The sequence below is a fragment of the Colossoma macropomum genome, unplaced genomic scaffold (genome assembly GCF_904425465.1).
Source record: "Colossoma macropomum unplaced genomic scaffold, Colossoma_macropomum, whole genome shotgun sequence".
In the NCBI taxonomy this organism is placed as follows: domain Eukaryota; kingdom Metazoa; phylum Chordata; class Actinopteri; order Characiformes; family Serrasalmidae; genus Colossoma; species Colossoma macropomum.
Window position 1 is genome coordinate 5514418 of NW_023494784.1, and position 13319 is coordinate 5527736.

Here is a 13319-nt window from a genome sequence, read left to right on the forward strand (position 1 = left end):
CCCGACCTATTGCACAATACTATCGTGAGATTTCCACACCACCAGCACACAATCTGAGCACGTTTACAGAAAAAGAGCTGTAAACACGAACAGCAGGATGCTCCTTACGCTGACCGGCCGAGAATCCTCTTCAATACCGTTATCAATACAGCATTTTAGAGCTGAAAGATTAAGCATTTTCATATCAAAATCAAAATTTACATTGAGTCCAATTTTCAAATCGCAGGAGCCGTCATTATTAAAATAGCCCACATTATCAAAAAGCTGTCTTGAGTTTTAAGTGGGGAAATTTAACCACAGAGCTTGTGAACTGCCTGTAGATGAGTTAGACCAATCAAATCCAACCAAACCTCCACGAGTCGTGACATCACAACCACAACTTACTGACAGTCTAGCATCCTACATTCAGGTTTCAGACCTTAAGCCAGAAAGGGTGGATATCATCGCTGTCCAAAGAAAACCATGTATCTCCCATTTTGTTGATTTTTATTTTTCTATATCATTTTAACACACCGGCTGTCCTGTGAAAGTTGTGAAAATTGATGAACGGACCTCTAGAAATGCTCTAAATTCAGCTGAAAAAAAATCTCATTAAATTAACTTACATTGAAAGGTAGGAGTGTTTTTGCCCTCTCCTGTAAAGTTACTATTTTGGAGATACTTGTTTTTCTTTGGTCAGCGATGACATTCTGGTCTACTTGGCCACAAACCAGGCTTAAAACTGAATTTATAGAAAAAATTGCAATTTAAACTGTAGTCTGTAGACTGGACGACGATATACTTTCAGGTCAGATATTTTGTTGGAGGTTGAGTCATGTGCTTTAATGAATGGGTAATTAAAATTATTAAAATAATGCCAAATATAATTTTTTTTTACTGATTTTAAATAGTTGCACAAGGTCACCTGACCAAAAATGAGTCATCCAATTTACAGAATCCTCAGTCTTAACCAAAATGTCACTGGAGTCACCGTCACTGGTGTTACACCATATTCATACAACACCAGTGACTGTAAAATATGTTTGAATTAAGCTCCTTTCTGCATATATGATAATAGGAGATGACAATGGACATATTAAGATGATTTAGTTTTGGGATGAAAGGAATAGATTTTTTAAAATGTATCCACCTGAATTCTCACTCCAGATGGAGAGTGACCCACATATATCAGCAGACACCTATGCCGAATGCACATGTCCACAGAAGCAGAAACCTCACCTGTGCAGAAACCAGCTGATTACCATAATCGTACCTGTGTGTAGCACCAGCTCTCAGCCACCGGCCCGCTGGCCATCTCCCCCGGGGGAGGGGGGGTGAGGACTCGCGACATGGCTGGCGAAGCCCCCTCCCTCCCTGGACAAGAAGAGCTGACAGCCACGCAGCTTCACCACTTAACCTTTACAGGGACAAAGAGAGCAAAAGGCACCGCTTAGGAAAAATAAATGGCAGCAATTTCCCCCCCACACATCCTGACCCCAAAATATCAAATCCTTGACTTCACCATCAGTGAGCTATTTTGTGTTCAAATGAGAGTCACAGCTAACCCGACTCGGGGCAGAGAATCTATCAAAACAGTTTCCAGGCGTCAGAGTGGATGGAGTGGGCGCTGGGGGGTGTTTAGATTCCTGACATTGCAACACATGAAAGCAGAGATGTTTCACTTCAGGTGTGAGAAAAACACACGAATACCATCCTACATACAAACTAGGACCCAACTGATATATCAGCTGGGTGATGATATCACCTGATATTTTGATAACCCATGGTTTTATCAGTATCGTCTACTTTTCTGGTTGCAGTACTGCTAGGATTCACACTCGGCAAAAAAAAATAAAACTCACAATTTTTCATTTACTCCAGATGCAGTCGCTCAGCTGAGGCCCTATTTGAGTTGGATTAGTATTACCTGGGGACGTGCTGTAATTTGAAGGATTGCAGACGAAGTATGTGAATTTAATCCAGTTTAAATCTGCCAATTCTTTTAAGTAATAATTCCAGAGTGAATTATCTTTTACAATTCACCAAACTCAGAGCTCCTCAGTAATAGCATCTCAGTAATTTAATAATAAAACCGGCTAATACAAAATGGACAACACTGAAGCTGGCTTCCTCTCCGGCTGCGTGTTCGAATTTAACCAGGAAGATTCAAATAAGAAGCTGACTTAAGCTTCATAGAAAACTGCGCCTTCCCTTATTTTCTTTTTTTGTGACCTGAAGACGATGCCATCAGCTAAAATGGAGCTCAATTTAACCCTTAAGTGTCAAGTTCATGACGAGACAACTGAAATCCACAACACTTTTGGCAATGGCTGAAATACTAGGTAAAGGAAAATGATACTTTCCTGTCTTGTTGGGTGGCATTCAGTAATTTAAGTGAACCACTTTACTAGCCTAATGCTCATCTATATGGAATTTAGCTGCTCATCATGTTGTTACTGTTTGGAAGTGTTGTGCTCGTGGCATAATGCTGAGGTGGACAACCACACATTGTGTTTCGATCTGGGCTATGTGGGGTAATTTGGGGAAATTACATGAATTAGCCGGTCAAATTACACACTTATTACATTACCGGACCTCCTCTGGTAAAACTAATCCAACTCGAATAGGGTTTAAGATTATAACTGTTTCCAAACTTTGCTTCTTTAGTTTAGAGCTGGAGCTACAAGACCAACATTGAGTCCAAACACTCAAAGTCAATAGTCACCCAAATCTTTTCTGGAAATCTAATGGTCAGAGTACTAGAGGTTAAAAGTGAATACTGTTCAATACTGTTTTGCGTTAGCTAATTAGCTCAGAAAACGTAGCAGATACAACCAAGCCCAACATCAGGGGGCGCTATAACTATATTAACTACATTTTTTAGACTGCGAATATTTAAAACGTGGGACTAAAACATACACATTACATCAGTGTCCCAGATGTAAGTAAGGCAGCCATTTCCTGATTGGTCCGTGATTTGTTTATATTTTAAGTTCAGCTCTTCATTAAGGTGACCTGACCTGTTGATTAGAACACAGTATGACTAACTGTATAGCGGAGGTGGGTGGGAAGTACACAGGTATAAATGTGGACATCAGTATGGGTTTTCCTGTAACCGTGGATACTGTGAAAAGCCAAAAACACTGAACCACAAACAGTGCTGCCCCGAGACAGACTAAACATGAGCACGTAAAACCTTAAATAACTCTTCAAAATCCAACAAAAAGGGTATTTTAGACAAGACTGCAGCACTGAGTGACGCTCGCAGGCACTGATACATTAATCAGGAGAGTGTTTACGTGGCTGCATGCATCAGCAGACTAAACTTAATATGATAAAGTTGACGTAACAAGACTGGAACAGTGAGCTGCCTCTGTTAGACACAGCAAACAGTGAAATACTGTTTTACGCACAAACTACAAGGTGCAGAACAGAACTGAGGATGAGTGAAGAGGTAAAAACCAAAACATGAGAATCTGCAGGACAGAACAACCAAAAATCCATACAAGAGATCTGAAGAACATGTGGTGCCAAGTTACGAATAAACCTTGTCATTTTTTTGCTTACTTTGAAGGAGTTGAATAAAATAAAGCTAATTTTTCGAACACTGAACAATTGCACAAAAAACAACGAGTTGTTCACGAGCGATGGGTAGAGGGATGGTGAGATGGGACACCATCAGGCTGGGACAGGCAGCAGCAGTAATGCGGTCGCTGTACCGGACTGTAGTGGTGAAGAGGGAGCTGAGCCATAAGGCAAAGCTCTCAGTTCACCGGTCGGTCGACATCCCCACCCTCACCTCTGGCCATGAGCTGTGGGTAATGACCAAAAGAATGAGATCACGAGTGCAAGCGGGGAAATGAGCTTTCTTCGCAGGGTGGGCTACACTCTACTTGATAGGGTGAGGAGCTCAGAGTGGAGCCGCTACTCCTCCGCATTGAGAGGAGCCAGTTGAGGTGGTTCGCGCATCTGATCCGGATGCCCCCTGGACGCCTCCCAGTTGGGGTTTACCAGGCATGGCCTACTGGCACAAGACCCCGGGGTCGTCCTAGGACCTGCTGGAGGGATTATATCTCCAGGTTGGCCTGGGAGCGGCTTGGGGTCCCCTGGAATGAGCTGGAGGACTGAAAAGGGGAAAAGGGTCATCTGGGTTTCTCTGTTCTCCCAACTGCTACCGCGACCCTATCTGGACTAAACGGTTAATGCTGATGATACAGTTGAACTGGACAAAACGTCAGTCTCAGTGTAAGGCATTATATGAAGTGACTTATTTTTATGGATGATGAAATATATAGTATTTATTCTTGTGTTTCTTGTATAGTGCCACCTAATGGCCGATTGAGGTCAAACCTCATAGCCTAATAGCGATTGCCTTTGTGGACGCCTTGTACAATTTTTGTGAAGACTGGCCAATGCTAAGCCCCCCAAATGCCTGTTGAAATCATATTTGCCAAGAGCGGCCATATCTGTCCAATGACTGAGTTGAGCTCACTTATAAAGCCGCCCACAAATGCAGCATGCAAAGTTTCAGTTCAGTCAGCCCAGTGGTTGCTGAGAAACAGATATTTGGTTATAATAACGCCCCCTATTGAATAATTGGTGTTAAACTTCGTGGGCTTCCACAAAACTGTTTCGCATCACAGTTTTAACTTTAAGATCTGTCCAAAATAATCCTGATCTGTAGCCAGGGCTTCACTGGCACATGGTGACCATAGTGTTCATAAATATCACATTTTTTAAATAATTCTTGACCTGCAGAGTCCCCTGAACATGAGACCAATACTGTGTGGATATCTTAAACTCAGATAAGTAGAAAAAACAATGGCAACAAAAACAATAACGTGGTCTGAGCAGGTTGGAAAAAGTTTGGGGGACACATTTACAGAAAAGATTTGGGTGACTATTGACTTTTAATAATAAGTTAGCCCCAAAGAAATCTGTATAAATTTGATTTTTTTTTCTGAACTATTCCTTAAAGACCACCCCGTCTTTACAGTCCCTCTGTTTATCTATTTTACAGTAAAACAGACTGAAATGGAGAACCTGAACAGATAGCACCATCAATTATGTCATGTATTTATTTTTCCTGATTTTGCTGTTATTGAGCAATAACATAATAAAATCACTAAACTAAACTTTAATTTCTCCTGTTTGTGTTAAACTTTATCACTTGTCTGTAAAGCACTCTGAGCTGCTAGTGGTCTAAAAAGTGTGCTATTAATAATGTTATGTTTACTATTATTATTATTATTGTTAAAAAGGCATAAATAAAATATATCCAAACCCACCTACCATGAATAAAATAAGAAAAAGGTAAAAAAATTATGAGCGGCTCCGCCCTTCAGTTTTACAACATTTATACTATTGTATCATTTATGATTGTTCGTTTCAGCTGTTTATTTGAATTTAAGGAACATTCCCACTGAGAACTGACAGTCATATCAGTCAGTAAAGCCCTGGTCAACCAAGACGTACTAAAGTATAAAATTAAATCTTAAAATGTAAATTAAATCAGCCGAAATCACCCGTTATCAGAAACTTTAACCCACTTATTTTCATAGCATTCGGCTCCTGATTCAAACCACACGTCAAAACACAGGAGTGAATCATAACAATGGCAGTCAAAGTGTATGTTTAGATAAATAAGTATAGCTGGGTTTCTGAGACTTGTCCACACAGGCCTGCTACAGGCCCAGACCTGCCTTTGTTGACAACATACGGACAAACGCTGCACCAGCCGCTTTCTGATAAGCCAAAGCGTGTGGCAGTTTCTAACGGCAAAGACGGGGAAAGTCATTCAGGTTGAATATTACACATTTACTTTAGTTTAAAACAGAATGGAAAGCAATGACCGTGGGACTTCTAAGCCTACCTACACAGTGACACGCATCAGATAACATCTATATAAAGTGCTCAAGCGTTGCTCTTTAAAGCTTATGCCAGTATTTGCAAGACAACAAAAGATACTTGATGAAATACACCGATCAGGCATAACATTATGACCACCTCCTTGTTTCTACGCTCATTGTCCATTTTATCAGCTCCACTTACTATATAGGTGCACTTTGTAGTTCTACAGTTACAGACTGTAGTCCATCTGTTTCTCTGATACTTTTACCCTGTTCTTCAGTGGTCAGGACCCCCATGGACCCTCACAGAGCAGGTACTATTTGGGTGGTGGATCATTCTCAGCACTGCAGTAACACTGACGTGGTGGTGGTGTGTTAGTGTGTGTTGTGCTAGTATGAGTGGATCAGACCCAGCAGTGCTGCTGGAGTTTTAAAACACTGTGTCCACTCACTGTCCACTCTATTAGACACTCCTACCTTGTCGGTCCACCTTGTAGATGTAAAGTCAGAGACGATAGCTCATCTGCTGCTGCACAGTTTGTGTTGGTCATCCTCTAGTCCTTCATCAGTGGTCACAAGAAGCTGCCCACAGGACGCTGTTGGCTGGATATTTTTGGTTGTTGGACTATTCTCAGTCCAGCAGTGACACTGAGGTGTTTAAAAACTCCAGCAGCACTGCTGCATCTGATCCACTCAGACCAGCGCAACACACACTAACCCACCACCACCACGTCAGTGTTACTGCAGTGCTGAGAATGATCCACCACCCAAATAGTACCTGCTCTGTGAGGGTCCATGGGGGTCCTGACTACCGAAGAACAGGGTAAAAGGGGGCTAACAAAGTATCAGAGAAACAGATGGACTACAGTCTGTAACTGTAGAACTACAAAGTGCACCTATATAGTAAGTGGAGCTGATAAAGTGGACAATGAGTGTAGAAACAAGGAGGTGGTCAGAATGTTATGCCTGATCGGTGTGAATGATACTGTACTGACCTAAAGTCCTGGGCCAAATGGTATGAAGCATCAATCTAGAGGCCTAGATGAGAACACTACACATCAGTTATATTGTTCCATGTCATTTTATGAGTACTGACCCAAGCTTTTCATAAATACTCAAAAGTTGCTTTTTAAATATATTATTCAATGCATAAGCATGTGTTATGAAGCCCCTGTGTAGGCAGCCTTCAAATAAAGTGTTACCAAACAAGATCCACTCACCCCAAACTTATTTAACGTCTTCTCTCTCATGCTACTGCTGATATAACGTTCTCCATAACGTTGCTGAGTTTAAAGAGGTGCGCATTAGTGGGAAAAGAGGCTGCTCCCGAACTACAGCATGGTCCCTGGGCTCTGGATCCCTGGACCTGAGGACAAAAGGACATAAATTAGAGAAACAGCAAACACTGCAGGGCCGTTACAGATATACAGATCATTAAAAAGCATCATGGGTCATTTTAGATTAATAATGCAAAAAAAAGTCAAATAATCAGTAAAATTAAAGAGGACAAACTTGACGGTATCTTTAAAAGGCCTTTAGTGGAACTGCATAGATATAAACATTATCCTACTCTCGGTTATTCAAGGGTTCTTTAGTAAAGACAGTGATTCTATAAGAATCTGTAAACTCTCTATTGGTTCTTCGCATAGTGAGATGTGTCTTCAGATTGATTGAGAACGTGCTGTAACTTTATATGGTTCTACATAGAACCTTTCTGAAAACGGTTCATTGTAACAACAGCAAAACAACCCTCTTTGGTTCTAATACAGAACCATTTCAGCATGCAAACGGTTCTGTAAGCGTTCAGGGTTCTATATAGAACTACTGTCTTTACTAAAGAACCATCTTTTTAAGAGTGTATCCATCGTTTTAACCCCAACAACAAACCTATCAAACACGGTTCTGGTTGTTTATGTTATCTGGATATCTGGATAATGACACTAAATCATTTAGACAAGTGGAAAAACACTCGTTTTAATATCGAACAGGGGTTAAAACTCTAACTTTGGCCATATTTTGTAAAGCCGAGATGAGAAAAGGAAAAACTTTTTAACCATTTAAGAAAAGCTCCCGGTGGCTTGTTCGAATTTTTCCGTTCCACCTTAAACGGTCCAGCAGTTTCATTCTGGAACCTGAGGCGCACGAATGTAACTGCTGCACCATTTAAGGTGGAACGGAAAAATTCGAGCAAAAAGCTGGCGAAAAGGAAGCAAACTTCAGCCTCGCAGCGCTTCTCGTGATAAAGACGCTCTGTTGTGAATAAAAAACAGATTACAGGAAACCGGAGTGCTCTACTTACTGAGAGTTTACCATAAAACCCCGTCTCGGAGCGCCGCCGCCTGCGGAACGGCTCTTTTGTTTACAAGCTAAGCTAACAAGCTAACCTAACTCCTCATAGGCCAGTATGGAGCAAGCTAAGCTAAGCTAAGCTAGGCTAACGAAGTCCATCACTGTGGTCATTGTGGTCATCCTCTCAGTGCTACAGGGCACTAAAATGAAATACAGGATATTAAACTGAAACGAAACTGCTGTTAATCCGTCCTGGCTAAGTTAGCCGGCTAGCGCTGAAGTCCCCAACACCCAGCTGGAACACTGAACTGAGCATGCGCACTGCAAATCCGATATTCAAATTAACCAGCCAGTGTGCGCGTGCGCAGAGGGAAAACCAGAATTTGCTGGAACTATAATTTATTATCAGTGTTTAACATTACATATCAATAAATTAACCAGAATGAGTCAATAACTGCAAGAAGGGCAAAAGTATGTTATAAAACATAAATAACTCAAAATACAAAAAATAGACAATTAATTAAGTAATTAGTTAATTAATTGATGTATTTATTTATTTTAAATAATAAATAAGTGAATTAAAAAGAGTAAAATATGAAAATTTGATGCAAAAATATTATATGACAGTTCTACAAATCTACAACTCATTTTTAACATTTACATCGCATTAAATTAATTAGATTGAGTTAGTAATTAGTTACTATCTGATATTTTTCAACCTGCAAGAAAGGCAAGAATACATTACAAAATATAAAATATCCCAAATGTATATAACATTTTCAATAAATAACTCATTTATTATTTTTAAGTAATAAATAAGTTGATTAAAATCAGTAAATTCTTAAAATTTGATGCAAAAATATTATAGGAGAATTCTACAAATCTACAATTAATTTTCAATATTTACATTGCATTAAATTGACTAGACTGAGTTAGTAACTGGGTAGTATCTAATATTTTTCAACCTGCAAGGAGGACAAAAAATACATACAAATGTATTCAAGTATGTACTGTATGTATAGAATATAGTATATTTTATTCTATTCTGACAATACAAATATAGTCATATACAAAAGTTTGGGCACCCCTGGTCAAATTACATATGGTTGTTGATTTCCGAAGGGTAAATAAGTGAACACATCTTCTACAGAGACACATTTCCACACATTTTAATACACAGTTACTGTTTATTTACTGAATTTAACTGTCCACCAGGGCAGCGTCCTGTGGGCAGCGTCCTGTGGGCAGCGTCCTGTGGGCAGCGTCCTGTGGGCAGCGTCCTGTGTCCACTGATGAAGGACTCGAGGATGACCAACACAAACTGTGCAGCAGCAGTTTGTACAAAATGATTGTACTTTCAGCTCACAGACACTCCAGACTAACAATTCCTCATAAGATAACTACAATTTCACTTGTTTTCAAGATCTCTATATTTAAAAAATACAAAATTTAGCAGGCGCTAGGTAAATTTTTGATCAGAAATGACCCAAATTCATAAAGATATCAATTTTCTGTTAGCATTTACATGGCAAACAATGGCATATCTGAGCAGCCCAGGGTCTCCTGAAAATAACATCATACGGCCTGTGTGACTGTCTCATGTAAAAACCTTTTAATTCCAATTGTAATTGTATTTGACCCAAAACAATTACCCACAATATTAGGGTTCTAAAGGTTAAGGGTCAAATTGAGCTCCATTTTAGCCGTTAGCCTTGTCTCGAGGGCGCTATCAATTACATATATTAACACACATCTATTAGACGGTACATTTCTATGTGTAATGTTTCATCATACATTTTAAAGTAAATAAATTTTAAAATATATTTGATTAATATGGCAACATATTCAGAAATATACCTTAGTGTTTGGATAGTGTTTCAGCATCGACTGGAATGTGTTTGAAAAGTATTTCAAATATTGAAATACAGCAGCACTGCTGTGGCTGATCCACTCAGACCAGCACAACACACACTAACACACTACCATCAGTGTTACTGCAGTGCTGAGAATGATCCACCACCCAAATAGTACCTGCTCTGTGAGGGTCCATGGGGGTCCTGACCACTGAAGAACAGGGTAAAAGGGGGCTAACAAAGTATCAGAGAAACAGATGGACTACAGTCTGTAACTGTAGAACTACAAAGTGCACCTATATAGTAAGTGGAGCTGATAAAATGGACAATGAGCGTAGAAACAAGGATGGTCATAATGTTATGGCTGATCGGTGTAAATGTCCATGCATTTTTTTTCCAATACAGGGCTGAACGGCTCATAAACGGTAGGTGCTCCAAAATAGCTTATGCTTTCATTTGTAGCAGAGACGTGTAGGTTGCCTGTATAAAACGATGTTTATCTTTCTTAGACAGTTAGCAGAAACTATAGCGTGTTGCTGTGCCCCGTTCGCTCCAGCTGATCAGTATCATGCACTGCTTCACCCTCATCAGTTAAAACTCTCATTTTATTTTAATGCACACAGTTTATATTGCACAGCGGTGATCCTGCAGGAGGCTGTACAGGTTAGATTTCCCTCTCTGAGTCTTCTGCCCTGTTCTGATGTCAGACATAAAGGAGCTTTGGGTAAGCTGTGCTGAAACAATGCGGTGTGATTACACCCTGCGGGCCTGTGATAACTAATTCCCATTCACTCCAGCATGAAGCCTGCAGACTTTTCCGGAATGGGAAATCAGCTCCATGCTCATGCGGACTTGGTGTTTTGCATTACTCCGTCTGTAACGAGTTGGGCTCCTATGAAGATTTGAGATACGATATTTAGTGTGAATGGGAATGAACAGATCTGTTTACACTATGAGTGGAGTCATGTAAAGGCCACTTAGGTGTCTCACTGAGTCAAACAGTCAGGTTAATTCTTTGTAAACAGACTAAACAGGTAAACAAATCATCATTTTATAACAACATGCTGCACAGCATTTTACACCGATCAGGCATAACATTCTGACCACCTCCTTGTTTCTATGCTCATTGTCCATTTTATCAGCTCCACTTACTATATAGGTGCACTTTGTAATTCTACAGTTACAGACTGTAGTCCATCTGTTTCTCTGATACTTTGTTAGTCCCCTTTCACCCTGTTCTTCAGTGGTCAGGACCCCCATGGACCCTCACAGAGCAGGTTCTATTTGGGTGGTGGATCATTCTCAGCTCTGCAGTAACACTGACATGGTGGTGGTGTGTTAGTGTGTGTTGCGCTGGTCTGAGTGGATCAGAAGTGCTGCTGGAGTTTTTAAACACCTCAGTGTCACTGCTGGACTGAGAATAGTCCACTAACCAAAAATATCCAGCCAACAGCGTCCTGTGGGCAGCGTCCTGTGATCACTGATGAAGGACTAGAGGATGACCAACACAAACTGTGCAGCAGCAGATGAGCTATCGTCTCTGACTTTACATCTACAAGGTGGAGCGACAAGGTAGGAGTGTCTAATAGAGTGGACAGTGAGTGGACGCAGTGTTTAAAAACTCCAGCAGCACTGCTGTGTCTGATCCACTTGTACCAGCACAACACACACTAACACACCACCACCACGTCAGTGTTACTGCAGTGCTGAGAATGATCCACCACCCAAATAGTACCTGCTCTGTGAGGGTCCATGGGGGTCCTGACCACTGAAGAGCAGGGTAAAAGGAGGAATGATTAGGTAAGAAAAAATAACTAATGGAAAAATTGATATTTGGTGTAAAACACAGATTCAGCAGTTATTTTATTATTAACTGGTGCAGGTCTGCATTCGTTCCCATTTTTATTATACTACATAATTAGAGCTCTGCTGTCCCTATATTGTGGGAATATTTCAGAATGATTGGACCAATCAAAATGCTCCGAAATGCATCTCTTTACGGTGACTGACAGTAAAAGACCGTTTTTGTCCTCTCCTGTAAGGTTACACTGGTTTGTCTTTGGACAGTGACCATATTCTGCTATTTTCTTATTGCTTTATTCATCTGAGGAGGCATAAAGCCCAAATACGGTACTTCAAAACTGTGTGGCACTTTGTCAGAACTTGAAAATGAATCCAAATAAAGCAGAAATCCTAATACAATGTGTTGTCATACGCATCTGATCATGAACCTGTCCCAAAGAGCTGGCATATTTCTATAAATCCTCACAACAAAACAGCAAAACAATCTTTTTATAAGCATATCATTTTTTACAGTCCTTTATTAACAATTTAAAAATGATATCGCTGATTCTCAAGCAAACCAACGCGACACAAACAATCATATCTCTCAAATCAGAGCAATAGAAATGAAGAATGATCCTCTAATTGCATCAAACTACTATTCTCCTCTGAGGCGGTTTACCTCAGCACGGTGGACTGCAGACATTTCTCATTATAGAAGGGCTAAAGGTCAGAGACTGTGGACGCAGCCTTCGTCAGACACTTAGAATAACATTCCTCCGTCTACCTTTCTTAGTACTGTAAGAACATTTCATAAACAGTCCTTTATACGACCGCAAAACAGAGTTACAGGTGAGAGAGCTGATCAGACGGATGATTAGACACTGTTTAGAGCAGCGTGTGGGAGATCAGAGACTGTGCACTGACGGGTGGGTTCTACTTTTCAGATTACGTCTTTATCAATAGCTGCAGCCAACCACCAAACCTCAACCATGTAGATTCCTTTAAATCACACTAATCCTCTAAACCCTAACGGCTCACTGAATAACTTATAGTAGTTATTAATAATTGATAGTAGATTCTGAAAAGTTCAGACACGTTACTGAATAATTCATTGTTGAGAGTTAAAAGTTTAGACGTTACTGAATATTTTATAGATATTAAAAATGCACAGAAGATACTGAACAATTTATCATAGATGCTAAAACATTCATAATAGATATTGAAAACTTCATATGAGATACTGAAAAATTAATAGTAGATATTGAATAATTCATAGTAGATACTGAATAATTCATATTAGATAACAAATAATTCATACAAGATACTGAATAATTCATAGTAGATACTGAACAATTAATAGTAGATATTGAATAATTCATAGTAGATACTGAATAATGCATAGTACATACTGAACAATTCATAGTGGATACTGAATAATTAATAGTAAATATTGAATAATTCATAGTAGATAACAAATAATTCATACAAGATACTGAATAATTCATAGTACATACTGAATAATTCATACTAGATACTAAATAATATATAGTGGATATTGAATAAT

The 13319-nt window shown here is 39.7% G+C and overlaps 1 protein-coding gene across 1 annotated transcript in view; it reads right to left on the reverse strand.

The window, feature by feature from the left end:
* spopla (speckle type BTB/POZ protein like a) overlaps nt 1-8420 on the reverse strand; it is a 31507-nt gene extending 23087 nt beyond the window's left edge. Inside the window, exons 1-3 of the mRNA XM_036576729.1 lie at nt 8128-8420; nt 7049-7194; nt 1253-1396 (exon numbers count right to left, since the gene is read on the reverse strand). Coding sequence (XP_036432622.1) covers nt 1253-1330 — 78 coding nt within the window. The 5' untranslated portion in view covers nt 1331-1396; nt 7049-7194; nt 8128-8420. The remainder of the gene's footprint in view (nt 1-1252; nt 1397-7048; nt 7195-8127) is intronic.
* Between the last annotated feature and the right edge of the window lie 4899 nt (nt 8421-13319).